The 18,906-nt window shown below is 45.3% G+C and overlaps 2 protein-coding genes across 5 annotated transcripts; one reads left to right on the plus strand and one right to left on the minus strand.

Moving 5' to 3' along the window:
• Positions 1–122: 122 nt before the first annotated feature.
• derl1 (derlin 1) lies at positions 123–7,735 on the minus strand. The gene is made up of 8 exons (XM_010880436.5): positions 7,410–7,735; positions 5,330–5,441; positions 4,516–4,580; positions 3,700–3,726; positions 2,317–2,412; positions 2,100–2,152; positions 1,896–2,006; positions 123–1,635 (listed from the first exon to the last, which is right to left on the minus strand). Exons 1-8 carry the CDS (start codon positions 7,560–7,562, stop codon positions 1,497–1,499), a joined length of 756 nt encoding a protein of 251 aa, XP_010878738.2. The 5' UTR covers positions 7,563–7,735; the 3' UTR covers positions 123–1,496.
• On the plus strand, positions 7,708–18,867 carry tbc1d31 (TBC1 domain family, member 31). 4 transcript variants are annotated; one of them, XM_029113403.2, is made up of 23 exons: positions 7,708–7,789; positions 8,423–8,487; positions 8,706–8,852; positions 9,283–9,398; positions 9,609–9,787; positions 9,999–10,150; positions 10,241–10,400; positions 10,563–10,763; positions 10,936–11,097; positions 11,486–11,565; positions 11,973–12,119; positions 12,289–12,422; positions 12,568–12,701; positions 13,184–13,363; positions 13,511–13,743; positions 14,252–14,404; positions 14,704–14,839; positions 15,601–15,693; positions 15,835–15,993; positions 16,266–16,460; positions 16,921–17,071; positions 17,683–17,829; positions 18,343–18,867. In XM_029113403.2, the coding sequence occupies exons 3-23, from the start codon at positions 8,710–8,712 to the stop codon at positions 18,480–18,482; spliced, it is 3,195 nt and encodes a 1,064-aa protein (XP_028969236.2). In that variant the 5' UTR covers positions 7,708–7,789; positions 8,423–8,487; positions 8,706–8,709; the 3' UTR covers positions 18,483–18,867. The 4 variants fall into 4 exon arrangements, with proteins under 4 accessions (XP_028969236.2, XP_028969235.2, XP_028969232.2 ...); XM_029113402.2 differs by lacking the exon at positions 7,708–7,789 and having other exon boundaries at positions 7,951–8,487; positions 15,835–15,975; XM_029113399.2 differs by lacking the exon at positions 7,708–7,789 and having other exon boundaries at positions 7,952–8,487.
• Positions 18,868–18,906: the final 39 nt, after the last annotated feature.

Genomic DNA, 18,906 nt, shown 5'->3' on the forward strand with positions numbered 1-18,906 from the left:
ACTTGCACGCACACACACACACACACACACACACACTGGAAGGCATTTGTTAGTGGGATGACTCATCCTGCATTTCCTTGTGCTAAAATACACCTTAAGAAATGTGAAGTTGAGAGGCACAGTGGCAATGAAAAGATTGTTTATTACTTATAAAATAATTTATCCGCGGAAGATTGTGGCCAAGGATGGCCCCAGTGATCTGGGACACATGTATCGCTGTGATATGGGTTAAAATCCTGTTCACGTCTCTTTCAGCAAAACTGTTTCCCTGCTATATTAATAAAAACAAAAGCCTGAAAACTTTTAAAATGTCTAAAAATGGGAACAGAACTGAAGTTTGGTTCCATTCTCTTTAGTCAGTACAAAATGCAATTAATTTCACAGAGACCAAATCCAGCCAAAGATGGTTTGTGCATTAAGATGCACAACCGTAAGACATCCTCTGGTGAAAAGGCATGGTAGCACATGTTAACTCTTCAGAGATCAAACCATGCATTTGAACTCCATAGGCTGAATATGGATGGAACTGACTGCAACTCTGCTACATAACTGTACATCCCCAAGACAAGTGTGATTATAACAACGCTGCTTTTAGATTTTATTTAATCTGTTGGCAGGAAATCAAATTATCAGCACACTCAAAAAAAATATCTTGATGCCATTTCACAGTTGTGTGAAAGCGTTACACACAATGTGGGGCATACATTAACATTTGCAGATTTATTTGTATTGTCCATTAAAGTAGTCCTGTAGAAGAGCTAAATTGAGGGAGACGGAACTATGACACTGCAGTTTCACATGGATCCAAACCATCTACTGCAGTGGGACAAACCTCAGGCGTTTCCAGGCCAACTCGTAGTCTTTCTCTCTGACTAATTACAATGTTGTGTCACATTATTGACTTCAGAGAATGTTTATACTATGTTAACATTTAAAAAAAGAAAATTTTACAGCGACCTCACTCAACGATTTGAAAAGACAAAAAAACTAACATTCAGTGCTGCTGTGCAATTATAAAACCATTTGACAGCACAAACATCGGGACGGGAGTACGAACAAGAAAAATGAAGTTGTACATATATACTTTTTGCACTGCCGACACTGTTCTGTGAAAGACAGGAAAAGATTATTCAGTTGTTAGCACTCAGCTGTTCTCGCACTGAACAATGCTGTTTTTTTTTTTTTTTTGCCAAACCCACGTTGTAATGAAGCTAGCTGCGACAGCGTTCTAAGAGAAATCCTGTAATTACAGTGTCATCTGATATGGCATTGTGTGAGGGAGCAACACAGAAAGAAAAATAACACGCTGGTCAGAAACCAAGCTGCGGCATCTCTTGGGAACTGTCCGGAGGGTGGGGGGCCAGGGGGGGGCTAGATAGTATAAAATCTGGTTTTCTTCTGCATCATTTCAACATCCGCAGGAGTTGCAATGTAGGAAAGTCTTGAGCAGACCAGAGTCTTTGTCCTGCTACAGACTGGGACCAGGGACGGTCTACTCAATCGTCTCCCAGACGGAAGCCAGCTCCCCAGGCGTGTCGTCCTCCTCCTCCTCCAGCCTCAGGAGCTGCCGGTCTCCTGCTGGGCGGAGCCCCAAAACCGGACACGCCCCCTCGTCTGTTTGGCAGGAAGCGGTACCTGTAAACAGATGAAGGTAAAATGAACGCTTTCAATCAGGGTGGGGAAGGCCACGGAGGACATTCAGACGGATGTTGTGTGGAAATTATCTGAAACTCTGAGATAAGCCAGTTACTGACAAAAAGAAAAAGAGCGATATAACAGACAGCAGCAGTTCTTTGTGTGTAGTATGTACTCTTAATTGGCCATCAAACTAATGGGACCTCTGAAGCAGCATTTGTGATTTAGTTGATTCTGCCGTCAGACGTGAAGGAACTCACAGTAACTCAGGTGTTGACAGGAAGGACCTGCCTCCCAGATCCATGGGATATTTAAACATCAGGAAGAAGTACAGGTGGCCCACCAGGTTCCCAATCAGCTCATTGACAACACTGGCAACAAGAGGAGCACACACATCGAGTTCGGAAAACACGTTCCAGCAGACCTTTCTGACATTGACAGACTGAATAAAAGGAAACACTCACGAGCCTCCTATTATGTAGTTGAATCCCAGGATAACCCAGGGTAGATAACATGCCTACAGGAGAACAGGTGGAGACAATATTCAAGTAATTACTACAAAAGATCATTTATAATAGAACAAGAATGTGGAAAATTAAAATAAACAACACAGTATATTGTTTATTATTCACTTTTGGGAAGATGTAAGGATAACAAACGGGTGTGGAATTATGGTTATACCTTAAAACGGGTTCCAAACCAGAAGGACACGATCATTTCTCTGTTCAGCTGAGCCCACACGTACAGAACTGACATGATCAATGGGATCATCAGCAGCTGGAATGTACAACATGAACACCAGGTTTTGAGCTGCTCACTCTGATCCCCTATACCAATACTAGTTACACATCCAGAAACTGAAATGTACAAGCACCCCAACACTCGTGAACCATCAGCTTCACCTGTTCACATTCTCTTTTATGACAAAAACTGACAAATTGGGTGCAATCACAAAGATCGCTCCATTTTGAACTAGCGTCGAGGTGGTGACAATATCGTGCAAACAATAATTTCAAGGTGAACTCCAGTCACATGACCCATCATCTGAAATTTCATCCCAGTTGAAAAGACCCACCTTGCAAATCATTGGTTTAGAAGACAAAGCAGCACAACATCCTGCACTCTGACCTGACACGCTGGGACCTACAGCAGCACAACATCCAGCACTCTGGTCCGACACGCTAGGACCTACAACAGCGCAACATCCAGCACTCTGGTCCAACACACTGGGACCTACAACAGCGCAACATCCAGCACTCTGGTCCAACACACTGGGACCTACAGCAGTGCAACATCCAGACCTCTGGTCCAACACACTGGGACCTACAGCAGTGCAACATCCAGACCTCTGGTCCAACACACTGGGACCTACAGCAGTGCAACATCCAGACCTCTGGTCCAACACACTGGGACCTACAGCAGTGCAACATCCAGACCTCTGGTCCAACACACTGGGACCTACAGCAGTACAACATCCAGACCTCTGGTCCAACACACTGGGACCTACAGCAGCGCAACATCCAGACCTCTGGTCCAACACACTGGGACCTACAGCAGCGCGTGTCTTAAGAGTCCCTATTGTGTTTGGTTTGTTTAAAATAGAACCCAGGGAGTGGAAATAACTTACTGTAGAATGGGCAACAAAGTTTCAGCTATATTTCAGCTAAATAAATGGTTGCGTAGGCTCCTCTGGGAACCAAGGTACAGTTGAGGGACAGTGTGAGTGTTTACACAGGCAGTCCAATTATGATATTTTTTTCCACTCCACTGACATCTTTTGACCAATCCCATCAGATCTTGTAACATAAGATAGAGGCTGAACTAGCTGGTCAATAGAGCAATTACTGAAAATGATACAGGAATCGTCCCCATGCAGGGAATAATAATGGCCAGTGAAAATAACATTCTGCCATAATTTCCAGGCAGGGTGGGCTAACCTGGGTTTCACTGGGTGTTGGAATCTTCTCCTTAATCACATATGCATATGGACCTATGGTCGTACACTATTTCTGCCCTGACTGCCAAAAACTTGGGGCAGATAGACAATGACTGTAGGAGACTTACCTGCATGTCCATCATTAATCCCGTTATCTACACAACAAAGTCAAGGAAAGTGGTGTTCTTCCTGGCCGGATGAATTGTTTGGAGAAAAGAAAGGAAATGTTGACATACAACAAATATACAGAGGCCACATACGCTGACCTGCAGGGACCTTGCTGTTTCTTTCAGATGCCCAAAAAGGAGAGCTCAAGTACGGCAACAGATGTCTTGATGACAGAAACACTTGGAGCTATTGTTCTGTGGTCATGGTGTGTAGAAGAGTGCAACAATTCGTTCCAGCTGTAGTGGGGATTTCTGAGACACAGTAACTGATCTATGATGGAAGTACTGTTCACTCCATGTGGCTTGGATTAACTGTGTGGATGTACAGAGAAACTGTAATTATTTTACTGGAAAGAGGCTGAACTGGATGTCAGGGGTGGGCTCAGTTCCATGTCAATTCAGGAAGTACACATATCACTTCAGAAGGTTGTCACAATGAATGGAACTGACCCAAACCCAAGGACACACTATGACACAAACCTAGGCCTAGAGTCGGTAGAAGCCAAACAACGGGCATCTATCTGAATTCATGGAAAAACTGTTAGCAAAATTATACAAAAATTGCGTGATCAATAAACAGCATGACTGTATTATGAGTAATAAACCAGTCAGTGGCATTGGTACATACAGGAAAGTAGTAAAAGATACAGAATAACTAACTTTTGTGGATGCCCTTGAAACATCACAGACCATGTGTATGTGATGACTGCTGATGTAAAAAAGCTCTTTAGAAAATATATTTCATTGTTTGATTTATTGATCGACCTGAAAGGATACGACTATGCAGAGCCAGTTGAACAGCAACATGAACACGTAGTCCGCAGGCCGCCCATCAAACGCCCCTGGAAGAGGTCAGAGAGAACAATCACAACTCATTCAAGGACACAAGTTGGCATCACACCACATAGGACTACAGACTCTGTTGATGGGTATCCTTAGAAACATTTTAAGAAGAACACTGTTCTGACATGGACCTTAAACAGTCGCAAGGACATCAGAGGTTCTAATGTTGTGTAATAGAACTCTTTATTGAGAATTATAATTGAGACTGACTAGTAAGTGCTCGGTAACCTGAATAGGAGGTACGCACTGTTCAAAACATATATGAGGTTTCAATCAGACCCTCTGCTCTTCCAGAACTCTGCGACCATTCGCCTCCCTTGACCTAATCAATAAATACACAATGCTTTAAATGAAGTAACAATAAGTAGCCGTCGTAGTGCTGCCTATTGATTATTGCCAGATAGCAGTGTTTTTTTTCTGGGAAGCAGACTTAACACATGCACAACAACTGCATAATGAAGGGCTGGCAATCCATGAGTCCCTGACCTGGTCTGAACCTGCCCGTCTTCAGCCTGAGGAGTGCTGGGGTATAGGACGATTCAGTAGCTAACTGGTCCCTATTTCTATCTGAATGTCGCACAGGTAGAATGAGTAGAGCTGACCTAACCTATTCAACTTCACGATAGGAAATTGTTTCCATTCTACGCAATAAACACGCAGGCAATTGCTACACCTCTGTTCGGTAATGCTACATCCTCCTAAACAGGAGCGCTCCCAGACACACCCCTGCTAGAGGGAAGGAACCTACCCGTCTCCAGTCTGGTGGAGTACTGGTACAGGAAATACAGATTGACCAGGTAGAGGAATCCTGTCCCGGGGCCCACGGGGAAGTACAGGGTGGAGGTGATGGGTCTCCATACCTGTAGAGATGTTGGATGTTAATACTGACGTAGAGACATAGGCAAACGTTCTTCACCACGCCATACCAGAGTCTGGATCCATCAGTCTTGAATGAATGGTCCAGAGATCCCAGTCCAACTGGCCCAGCCAAAAAATAACTTTTTGACATGTACGCTTTAGCTCTGACTCCTGAGGTGTGATTAAAAACAACATGCCATGTCACCCAGCCAGGTGGAATCTACCTGAGGACAGGTTTCATCTCACCTCTCCTCAGTCTTCCACGGAGGAAGCATTTCTCAAGGTGCACAAGCATGACCTAGTCACACCCTATGCAAGCAACCCAGCGTCCGACAGAACCACAAACAATGTCGAAAAAACGACAGGAACGTTTCAGCTATTTGCTGTTCTGTTTTCCAACTTTGTGTCCCAAATAGCACCCTATTTTACTACTTTTAATCAGAGGCTATGGGCCCTTGTCAAAGGTTATACACTAAAAAGAGAATCGGGTTCCATTTAAGACGAAGTTGCCATATCCCAGCTTTTAAAATAGTCAATATTGTGCACCAACAAAATCTGGGCTAGTTTTCAGGCATTTGGGGTTGGTTCTGAGCAGTCGTTGTGCTGGAAATGTTTTGCTTAATCGGCAACACTGTATCTCCCGGTCTCACTACTTTTCACGACGGCACAAAGGGAACAACAAATGCTTTTTCCAAGGGAAACATTTCAAACAAAATATTTAACTGTTTTGTCCTTAACTTGCGGAATGTAATAACGAGTTGTAGCCTAGGGAAAATAAATACACATGAGTCACATTATGACAACATAAACGTTTGTTTCCAACACGATCTGTTATCTCTAACGACTTTAATCCGCCCCATGTTTGTTTCATTGCCACAGGCACAGTACTGACAGCATGGCAGTGACGGTATAAATCCGACCCCACGGAAGAACTGTCAAAGCCATAACTGGCGTGGACGTCCTGGGAGCACTGAGGCCTTCAGGAGAGTTAGCGGCTGTAGCATAACGCTGGGTGGCTAAAGGTAGAATAGCAGCATAGTAGCATCAAATACTGCCACACTGACAGCCAGTGAGTACCTGGAGCGGGTTGCCCTCGGAGCGTTGGAGTTTTAAAGAGAGCGCAGCGTTGTAGTGAGAGGCTGCAACTTAGGACAAGACGTTGCCCGTAAACCTAGGTGAGCGTTATTACCCTGACGTGCTTAGGGAGAAGAAGCGTGAAAACGTCCAGAGAACAAGGTGGATGAGGATGGTCACAGAAAGCGGGCAGTGGGCGGGGGGGGGGGCTGCCTTGGGTTTGGCAGGCCCTCAAGGCGGCTTGGCTACACGTTTTATTCACACATCATGTAAAGGTGACATCAGCAGCAGCGGTTTACTCTGACAGAATGTAAACGCATCACTGGTTACTGCAATGCACTGCATTCTCGGTTTCCCCACAAACCAAATGAAACAACGGCCCAGTCTAAGCTGCCTGGTAGTACTGAGGGGTGCCTGTCAGTGGTTGCTATTGCCTCGGCAATGGAAACCTGCTCTTACGTCACCAGATAACTGCCATAAGCCCGGTGTACTGTTGGGGCCAGGTGTTGCTACCGCCCGTTGGGTGTGTGGGGGTTGTACGCGCGTGTCCGCCAACACCAAAGACCAAGGATCGAGAAACAGGAGGGACCCGTGTAGCGTAGGAGAGATACATACGGATATATGAGATTGTGAGAGATTGAAGAAAAACGTTCGGAATACTACTATAGTTACTTAAATTGTACATATTTGTTGTCGTTGTGTAATACAACGACAACTATCGTATTGTTAAATTAGCTTCATCATGGATCCCGGAAGTCCAATCTATATTCGTTTCATGATTGGATAAAATTCACGCCACTCACACAATCTAAAGGCCTTCTGTTAGCCTTGATGCTAGGTTACCATAACACAGCCAATTGCAGTCGACAGAAACAATGCCACTGCCCATAACTTACCTGAAATTTGTGAAAGAAGTTCTCTGGCCATAAGACAAGGTACATAGGACTGATTAGTCCTAGTTTACCTATCAAGGGAACCAAAATCGATCCAGCAAACCAATACCGAGTGATGAAGGGTATGCTTTTGAACCAGTCCCCGATATCTGACATTTTCCATACGATTTTGGCAATACAATCACAGTCAGATAGGTGCCTAACGGCAAAAAGAATAGTCCCCAAGACAGCAGCGATCCACTTCTGGTATAATTCTCTTCAGATGACAAGAACTGCTCACGAGCGTTTTGTTCCTCAGTCAAGTTTTCATGACGTGGCTTCTCGCGACTAGCTCTCGAACTGCTCACTTCCTGTCAGATTTGCACAGCTATCAGTAACCAGACGTAAGTTAACACAGAGGAGCAAGAAATGGGTTATTTTTTTTGGTGTTGCAATATTGTACATACATGTTATTAAGGCTCAATTATTTTGCTATACCAAAATTTGGCGCTCGCAGTGGTTCTTTATATCTTCACTACAAACCCAACGCTATGTAATCTACCACCATTTATACCCTAATTAATTCAGAATAATCTTTTATTAATCTATTCTATTCTCACTTCCTCTGGTGTTAAATTTATGAGCTCGGACTGCGAGAATTTAGACGTAAAACTGAACCTATTCAATACTCCAATGCCCACAATTCCCGCTACTGTTTACGGGCCGTGCTTGACGTAATTGAAAACGCGACACGTTAACTCCAACAACTTTTTAAACTAAGATACTTCTTTCGGCTTTTGCTGTAGATTTCGATTCAATAATGATTTTGAATACTCGAAATTATCCTTTCGGATTAGGTTTTTACAATTAGAGACTGTAAATACCTGTTTCTTTTGAATTTCGCGCTGTTCTTACCCGCCAGACGATAGGATAGTCAACGGCAATTACTTTAATCAGCTGTGAGTTATCACACTGCTACGTACGATAGCTAGCTACTTCCAAACGTGTTTTATTCCCAATTTTGCTTTAAAATGCAGACTACAGACATAGGAAACAAGGAGGATGGGAAAATATGGCATCGAAAACCAACACCAATCAATGGGTATGTGAGTTTTTTTTTTAAACAATAGTGTATAACCTACTTGTTGAGTATACAGTACGGTATGTAAAGCATGTCTGGTTATTTTGTATGGTAAACGAGAGTTGTCTTATTGTCTATTGCTACATCACGTATTGTATATTGTAATAGACGATATCTTGTAACTTAAGACAGCTGGACATGTATCGCTGCTACGATTTAATAAAATTGTTTTTTTACAGGGTCATGGTCAGTGTGATTCACAGTGCAGCTGCATATCAGTCCAAAATTGTCCGTTTCCTCCATATCACCTTTGACGCCACGGGGGACTCTTTCCTGGCTGGCGACCATCATGGGAATATTTATGTTTTTGACATCAGCGCAAACAGGTGCTGTTACACAGTGAAGTACTTGCACTGCATTCAGTCAGTTCCCATTCTGTCAGTAACTTACAGACAATATTAATTTATTTATCTTTGTTTGTACAGAAAAAATAAACAGTGATCAAGGTCTCCTTTACAGCTTAGCCCTGTTTTACAACAATAAAAAGACTTTCCCTGACTGTGGGTGAAACTATACAAAAGGCAGATTCAACAGTGGCCTAGTGACATACGACTATTAACTACAAGTGATAGTTCGAATCCCAGAGCCAACAAGGGGGAAAATAAATCTGTTCTGTCCCTGAGCAACACAGTTAACCTTCATGCTCCACTGCTACCCAATGCGGTACCCCCCCCCAGGACGAAAGTTACATTTCAATTTGGACCTGGCCGCATTTATGAATTAGTTTCTTTAATTACCTGTTTGGTTTTTCACCAGGTTTAGACTTATTCAAAAGACAGGCCAAGCATGCACAGCCCTGGCTTTTAATCTTCGCAGGACAACAGAGTTCTTGGTTGCTCTGGCCGACTACTCCGTCAAGTGCTTTGACAAAGGTATGTCTCCTGGTACCAGCGAAGTCCAACCTCTGACGCACTGTCCTGGAGAAGGACGCTTAGCTCTGCTCCAGTAAAACACTCTGGATGCTGAAATGTTAATGTGGCCTAAGGTTCAAATCTGTCCCACTCTCTCCTGTATATTTCCCCATGGTCTCTATTAAATAAATGTATGACGCAGTACATGGACTGGGTTGGTTCTATTCCCAGATACCAAGCAGCTGGTGAGCTGGATGCGGGGCCACGAGGGGGCGGTATCCTCGGTGTCGGTCCACAGCTCTGGCCGCTATGCCATCACCACGTCGACTGACACGGCTCAGCTCTGGGACCTGGACACCTTTCAGAGGAAGAGGAAGCTCAATGTCCGCCAGTCTGTTGGGATACAGAGGGTGAGAACCCCATGAAATAATATAACTCACGTATCAATCAGGTTAATCTGGAAGTGTGTCGTGTTTGGAATTCTGCGTGTGTGTTGCTGATGTTCTGTTGTTAGCCTCTGGAGTCAGACCGTTGTGTCAGCATTCTATCATGTTTAGGGCTGCTGCACTGCAAACGTTAATGATGAGATTGTAAATTCAGGCTACCTGTCATGGTTCACAGGTGTTCTTCCTTCCCCTAAGCAACACCATCCTCAGCTGTTTCAGTGACGACTCCATCTTTGCCTGGGAGTGTGACACGTTGTTCTGCAAATACCAGCTGCCCGTCCCTGACCAGGGGCCCAGATTTCACTACAAAGCGTTTGCCGTCACACGGTGTGTGCGTCTGTCTATGACTACTACCACAAGTCCTCCCGACCAGCCGTGAGCAGCAGCTGATTGTGGGTGTTGTCTGAATCCTCACAGGGATGGGAAGACGCTGGCTGCTGGGGGTCGGTCCAACCTGCTCCACCTGTGGTGTCTGGAGGCTCGGCAGCTCCTCCGAGTGATCCAGATGCCCCCTAAGGTCCGCACTGTCAGACAGCTGGACTTCCTACCGGACAGCTTTGACGGTGGCTCCAGTCAGGTATGTACCGTCACCATAAGTTATTTATCTCGGTTTGGGTTATTGGCAACTGTAAGACTATAGCAACGTCATCATATCGTTACAGTTTGACAAACAAGGGATACTTTTGTGGGAGGTCCACCCTGCTGCATTTAATAAGGAGACTCTTCTGTTTCCTCTCAGACTCTCGGGGTTCTCAGTCAGGACGGGATAATGCGTTTCATCCACATACAGACCTGTAAGCTGCTCTTCAACATCGGATCCCATGACAACGCCATCACCTCAGCCGCTGTCAGTCCCAACGGACGCCATGTTGTCACTATAATGGACAACGGGGGCTTGAACATCTACGCTGTGCAGAGTCTGACCCAGGAATTCAATAAGGTAGCAAGAATCCCAATGATAACAAATTAACTCATTCAACAAGTGTCTTTTGAATTTTTCCTCACTGGGTGAATATTTCCTAAATGAACTGTTACATTATCTAACAGTTGTTAGATGAGTACAAAACTAGTCCTGTTTCTGTGTCCCCTGAAACCCTCCAACCCTCCACTAGCCTCCTCCGCCCCTGGTCAAAGTGGTGTCTGGTGGAGGCCCTTCAGCTCTGACTGTGAAGGTTAAATCAGAATCTGTCCAGAGGCCAAGTAAAACCTCCAGTCGATCGGTCAAGACCAAAGTCCTGAGGCCACCGGCGGTCTCCGTGGCGGAGGAAAAAGAGGTAGAACGTTTAGATGTCTAGGCACAACGCTAGTTCATGTATCCAGAGTTTCATCTTGTCTTATTCACATATTTAGGTTTTACAGTACTTGGTAAGTAAAAGGGTAAACTAAAAGATGAACATACTTTAAAAGTGTACTTTTTTCAATTTTTTTTCCTTTTGTCTATCCTTTCTTTTGGTTTCTGTTAAAGAAAAGGAAAACTAAGAGTATGTGAAAGTTTTATAATTTATACAATAAATATCTTTGTTATTCTGCAATTAAACATAATTAAACAATACCAGTCAAACGTTTGGACACACCCATTCTTGGTACTGTATTTTAAATAAATGTTTATTTATGTTCCTTTGAACTGAACAAGGCATTCAACTGATTGTGGTTTACATTCAGAATGAACTGCCTGACGGGCTGAACCAGAAGAGGCTGTTGGGGTTGCTAAAGGCATTTGGAGAATATCCTGCAAAGTACAGGTGAGACATTACAAATCAGGAATTGATCCAAATGCATATTTGGGATGTGAATTGTCAGTGAACTCAAAAGAAGTATTGGAATATTACAATGTGATTTATTGCAATTCTGTATGTATTGTGACTTGATGTTTCAGACATGTTGCTCAATATAAGTCTGATGAAGAGCACCAATCAAAATGAGTTTTGATCCGTCATGAAAAATGTTTTGTAAACCTGTTTCTATACTATTTAAAGTATATGAATATAAAGGAGGATGAAACAACTGTGTAGTTACTAGCCCTAGCCAATATGACCCGGGGGAAAAAAGATATGTATTTATTTTAAATATTTGATACCTGTGTCCAGGAAGAATCAGTTCACCCCCCCCCCCTTCTTCGTGTAAGACTTTTAATGTATTTTCTCCTTAGGATGTTTGTGTGGCGCTCGCTGTTACGGCTGCCGGAGAACCATGCTGCCTTCAGCAGTCTCACCGACAAAGGCCTGCACTCCGCCTACATCAGCATCCAGGAGCGCTACCCAATCAAGAGCCACAAACTGCAACGAGGCCTCCAAAGGTATAAAAACCACACTGGCAATTTGGATCTGGTGTTATAGTGGCCTGGATCAGCTCGCTCAGAGGACCGGGGAGTTATTCATAGTAAATGAATGGTCCCACAATGTATTGAAATGAATCCTTCTGGATCTGTGACGAGGGCTGATGTTTCCAACTCTCTGTCTCTGCAGGGTGTTGTCTGCACTGGCTCACTGGGCGGCCATCTTTGGAGAGACGGAGTACTTGCCCCTGGTGGCGTTTCCCTTCGTCAAGCTCTTCCAGAATAATCCACTCCTCTGTTTTGAAGTGGTCGCCACCATTATAGGTGCATGCAAATAGTGGCTGGAGGAGTTTTTCGTTGGTCCGGTCAGGCTGTTTGCTTGGATGTCTTCATCAGTTTGTTCCTTTCACTTTTAAACCCTTTTTGTTGTTTGGGAAATAATGCTGCCAAATTTCTTTTTTCTTTTCAGTGAACTGGTGCCAGCACTGGTTTGAGTACTTCCCAAACCCTCCTCTGAACGTTCTGAGCATGGTGGAGAACGTTCTGGCCCACCATGACAAAGAACTACTCCAGCATCTCACAGACTGTGGAGTCACCTCTCAGGTGAACCTGGAGACCACATCTCATTATACTCTGTTCACAACATATTATAATTGCTAGTTTTGAGGGTGTAATAAAAAAGTTTTATTGTTGAAATGATTGGTCAAGTATATGGATTGTCAATAAGAATGCCCAGATAGGTACATAAGGTCGCTCCTATTCCAGCAGATTCTGTGTCCAGGTTAAGTACCCAAATCTTTAAACTGGCCCAGTCAAGTATGACTGGGATACTTACATTGGGGTTCAGTTACATAAAGGAGAGTGTCATCTGAGTGTAGAGACCTTTTATTCAGTGCCTTGGTATTTTGTATTGCTACATGAGATCTTGTGGATTGAGCAAGAGTTTCTGTGGTTGTTTTTTTTTTTTTTTTCTTAGTGAAAAAAGCAGTAGCAAAAGTACATGGGTCTCATCCCTGTGGGGAGGTTACATTAGGGTGAGTCGTTGTACTGAAACTCTCCTCTCTGCTCAACCATCCCCTCGTCAGCTGTACGTCTGGCCCCTCCTAGAGACGCTGTTCTCAGAGGTCCTGACCAGAGAAGAGTGGCTGAAACTCTTTGACAACGTCTTCTCCAACCATCCTGCTTTCCTGTTGGTCACTGTGGTGTCCTATGTCACCTGTTGCCGTGCTCCCCTGCTGCTCTGCAACCACAAGGAGGACTTCAAGGTTGCTGTTTAATCCAAAGAAAAGAACAGTTCATAATATTCTGTGATTTACTAAGGTTACTTCAGCAGTCTTTCATAGTGAAGCCCAACTATTGATAGGATGATTAGAAATGGAAAATGAACAACGCTGTCTCTCTCCCTCTCCCAGTATTTCTTCCACCACCGTAACAACCTGGACATCAGCGCCATGATCAAGGAGACCTACAGGTTGATGGAGGGCACCCCTGCTGAGATCCATCCCAGGAACATGCTGGCTGACTTCCAGCCCCTGACCAGAGGACAGTACCCTGTCTTTAACAAGTACCCCACCTACATAGTTGAGTACCAGTCTCAGGAGAGAGAAAGGATACGGCAACAGGAGATGGAGTTCCTCAGAGAGAGGTGAGACAAATAACTGGATGTTATTATGGCAAGTTTGTTGTTATTATTGTGGTAGCACATTTGTGTTATTATTTACATGTTTATGTGGTATAAGCGTCTGTATGACCTTTTAATATAACAGGCATTTTTATTTTAGCAGGGCTGGTCACGATGAGACCCCATAGTAGCTTCCTTGAGTATTGGGACAAATCATTTATCCTGTTGTTGTTTGGGTAGCCTAATAGGACATACCACAACCTTCCAAGGTGCATAAATATAACTGTAACGTGTGTGTGTGTGTGTGTGTGTGTGTGTGTGTGTGTGTGTGTGTGTGTGTGTGTGTGTGTGTGTGTGTGTGTGTGTGTGTGTGTGTGTGTGTGTGTGTGTGTGTGTGTGTGTGTGTGTGTGTGTGTGTGTGTGTGTGTGTGTGTGTGTGTGTGTGTGTGTGTGTGTGTGTGTGTGTGTGTGTGTGTGTGTGTGTGTGTGTGTGTGTGTGTGTGTGTGTGTGTGTGTGTGTGTGCGTGTACAGGCAGGCCGTGCAGGAGCTCCGTGCCGAGACGGTGCGTCGACAGGCTGAGGATGAGGCCTGGTACACACAGCAGGAGTTACTGCAGCAGGCTGAAGAACAACGCAGGAACATCTTACAGCAGGAGGAGAACAAGCTGGCCGAGCAGAGAACCAGGTTAGACACAGGCGTGCACGCACAAAATCTTATCAAAGTGAGGACTGGCAAAATTGGTTCCCACCCCCAAAACAATATTCCTTACATTTTAGGTTAGGGGCTAAGATGTAGGACGTACTCTAACCCTAATCTTAACCTCAGTAACATAACTTATGTCTAAACGTAACTTTCCCTAAACCTACCCCTAATGCATAAACCCAGCCCTTATGCTTTATCATTCCTATTAAATGACCTTCTAAAAGCCAATTAAAATGAACGAGTGTCGGTAATTATCAGTCGGCCTCGTGTCCCATCCCCAGGTTGGCAGCCATGAAGCGTGAGCTGAAGGTGAAGGAAATGCAGCTGATGGATGCGGCCCGGAGACGCTTCCAGAAGCACCAGCAGCACCAGAGGCTGACTGACCTGCACAGACTAGATGATCAGATACAGCAGAAGGTATGGAGACCGGTGGGGCTACCAAGAACCAGGAAGGTAGCTAGCAATTATTTTAGAGTCAAAGTTACAGTGGGGGGGGTACTTACCTCACCACCAAGGTCACTGACTGTTTAGAACCCTAGTCCTGACAACATCGGGGGGGGGGGGGGGGGGGGGGGTTGGTTCGTCACAAAAGGCTGAGGAAGGGCAGGGAAATACCAGAGACCTCACAACCTGATGTTATCGCGATATTCAGTTGCCAACACCATGCGTACTGAGACTCTGTATGACTTATTCATTGGCTCCCTGTTGAAAACGAAGCTGGGGGAGCAGGTCCACAAACCTGAGGTAATAATATCCCCTGAGGTAGGGTGGGCCATCTCTGTAATCCCCTGCCTTCGTTGCACATGGTCTGCTGCAGGATCAGTTCGAATCCGACCAACTGCTCTTTGAGCAAAATCACTCCCTTCACTCTACCACTGCAGTCTCTCACAATGAAACAAAACAGGCCAGAAATGTCTTTAAAAAACACTCATGAAACACATCTGTATTTCCCCCACAATCGGCACAGCACTCTATCCTCCATCGGGAGTGACTCAACATGTGTGAAGCGAATGTCTCTACACATCTTCAGAGTGTTCATATGGACATCACTGGTGAACTGATATGGGGGTGACAGTGTGTGCTACCAATTATCCCTCGATTCACTCCTCCCACTCTGTGTGCGATCAAACGATGGTGTGTTCTTGCGTTTTCTCCATGATGGTGTTTTCCTTTGCCAGATGAAGCTCAGAGAGCAGGAGAGTGCAGCAGCAGTCCAGGACGCAGAAGTCCGACAGATAGAGCTGGAGACACAGAGACGCCTGTTTGAACAGGTCAGAAACTGTCCCAGTCTGCACTCCAAGTTTCCACAGGTGTTAACCAGTTTAGGGCATAGATCTGCCCCGCCCAGACAAGTCATTTACATACTCAAAATAACCTGGCCACGATATTGTCATTGTGCTGTTGTGTTGTAGCAACTGGCCCAGGAACAGGTTAGTGTGAATCAGGAGGTGAGAGCAGAGGTGGACACCAGGACACGCAGGTCAGAGGTCGATAAGACCGCCTTCAGGCGGCACCTTGATGATGACACTGACATTGGCCTGGGGACCAACCAGGTGAGCAGGACCAACCAGGTGAGCAGGAGACCACGGCGATGCTCTTCAGGCCCGCCATTCCAATGTGATACATTTTCTCATCATTCTAATTATTTGTTTCTCAGTGTAGATGCATAGTGATTAGTTCCACCACATTCACTGGATACTATTAACCCTTTCAGAGACCCAGGAGGGAGTGGCCTCATGGCCTCAGCTACCCCAGGGTTCTGCTGTCCTTTGGTGGTCCTTGGTTCTGTCCCAATTACACACAATCCTTTATTTCCCTTCCCATCTTCTCCCTGTCACGGCAGATTCTGGTAGAGTCCATGGCTGAAGCGGGCCAGGTCTGTACAGACACAGAATGGCAGGCTGAAGTGCTTAGACGTCTGGAGAGGGACGATATGCACCAGGACAGCCACAACCAACTCCTGGCCCGGGTACACAGAGAGACACGCGCCAAGGAAGACCAGCTGGTCAACGCCATGAAAGACATGGAGGGAAAGATGGTATGAGGAGAGACCATGAGGTTCAGGCACAGTCTCTGTTCACTCAGTTACACGTTCAGTGGGAGGACAGTGTGTAACAGTCTGCGTTGCAGTGGGAGGACAGTGTGTAACAGCCTGCGTTGCAGTGGGAGGACAGTGTGTAACAGTCTGCGTTGCAGTGGGAGGACAGTGTGTAACAGTCTGCGTTGCAGTGGGAGGACAGTGTGTAACAGCCTGCGTTGCAGTGGGAGGACAGTGTGTAACAGTCTGCGTTGCAGTGGGAGGACAGTGTGTAACAGTCTGCGTTGCAGTGGGAGGACAGTGTGTAACAGTCTGCGTTGCAGTGGGAGGACAGTGTGTAACAGTCTGCGTTGCAGTGGGAGGACAGTGTGTAACAGTCTGCGTTGCAGTGGGAGGACAGTGTGTAACAATCTGCGTTGCAGTGCGAGGACAGTGTGTAACAATCTGCGTTGCGTTGCAGTGGGAAGAGGTGGTAGCCCAGAAAGCCAAGCTGGAGGAGGAGAAGCTGGCTGCAGACTCAGCTGAGGCCCACAGAAGAGTCTTCCTCAGTCAGGATCAAGAGGAGATGGAGCAGCACCAAGAAGACCTCTGGAGCCAGGCCCGTTCTGTGGGTGGGTCCAGGCCCGTTCTGTGGGTGGGTCCAGGCCCGTTCTGTGGGTGGGTCCAGGCCCGTTCTGTGGGTGGGTCCAGGCCCGTTCTGTGGGTGGGTCCAGGCCCATACTAAAGTAAGTGTTAGTTTGTAAAACTATATGTATATAACTATACCGAAATTTACGGCAGCAGTGTTTGGCCTCCCAGAAATTCCCTCAGAGAAAACATTTATTTCAGCCATGGTGCCTGTGGGCTTGAGGTAAGCTCTTAATTCTCCCAACTAGCTGGTGGTCACATGACTGTGGGAAGATACTTTCAGCAGGGGATGCTGATAAGGGCTTGTTCTCTGAAGCTCTGAGGTCGTGTCCCTAAGGTTTCTTGGCTATTTAATCACTTTTTTTTATGCTTTCAGTTAAAACTGCTAGGTTTGGCCTTAATGCCCTGGCAAATCAGACACTCCCATGTGGCCTTGTCCCTGACTGTACTGTACAGAGGCAGATAGTTTAGTAGAGACTTAGTTGGTTCAAAACCAAGAGCCGGCAAGCTAGAAAAGAACATACACGCCAATTGCTCATGAAGTGGCCTTGGTATGTGACTAACAAGGTACAGCGACTTACACAAAGTGTTCTAGCAGGCCGACAGTGGGAGAGGAGCGCCAGGTCCCCGTGCTCCACTAGAGGACTTCTGGTACGGCCTGCTGGCTCAGGTCCAGCTCTGACGGAACCCAACACACCCTTCTGTTTAAACAACCAGTCCACCTCGGGTGAATCCACTAGCTGTGAGTATGACAGGCTGGCTGTGGCCACAATCCCAGTTATACTGCAGGGACACTCTGATTTTGTTAATGTTTTGAAAATAAACTTCATGCATGATACAACGCAAGGGGAATACATGTTGTGGAACACTGAAACCAATGTTTGGTGAATACATGTTGTGGAACACTGAAACCAATGTTTGGTGAATACATGTTGTGGAACACTGAAACCAATGTTTGGTGAATACATGTTGTGGAACACTGAAACCAATGTTTGGTGAATACATGTTGTGGAACACTGAAACCAATGTTTGGTGAATACATGTTGTGGAACACTGAAACCAATGTTTGGTGAATACATGTTGTGGAACACTGAAACCAATGTTTGTCGAATACATGTTGTGGAACACTGATACCAATGTTGCAGCAGGTAAATTACCAACATTGTCTGATATTACAATGCAAAACTTTGGCCCCTCTAAAATGACAGCCTGTGTTTGTCATTAAGAACAATAACAGCCCGCCTCCTCTCCTCAGTCTCCCTGGACCGGGGTCGAGCCGAGCTGGACTGCAGGGAGAGGAAGTTGATGCAGGACATTAGAGAACTTCGGCAGAAATTGGCGACCCGTGCCAAAACCTCCAACTCCACTACCTCACAGTCCCCCAACTCACAGTGACCAAACATGCACACACCAAATGTCTGCGTTTTGGAACCACTGTGCCTTTTATTTTTCAACACCTGGACTTGAAAACGAAACTGAAAGGGTTTTGTGGGTTCCTGCTTGTTTATCCGTTTCACTGACGACACTGGTATACATACATTTTTATTTTTTTTTACCTGCCACTGTTCACTAACCACAGCCCAGGTGTTCAATAGAGTCACAGAGGGGTTAAATTATAACATTCCAAGGTCTTATTGAGATTTGTAGAAAACCCCCATTTGTGTATTTATATTTTATAATTTAAAGGTTTTAATAAAATGTGGTTGAATTATGTATCCCCTACCCCTTTGAGTAACTTCCTCAGCAATGTTGGGTTTCAGTAATAAATTAACACATTGGACATTGGAAAGTATTTAATATCAACCTGAGAATCGTTCCA

Source organism: Esox lucius, chromosome 16 (assembly GCF_011004845.1).
Source record: "Esox lucius isolate fEsoLuc1 chromosome 16, fEsoLuc1.pri, whole genome shotgun sequence".
NCBI classification, from domain to species: Eukaryota; Metazoa; Chordata; class Actinopteri; order Esociformes; family Esocidae; genus Esox; species Esox lucius.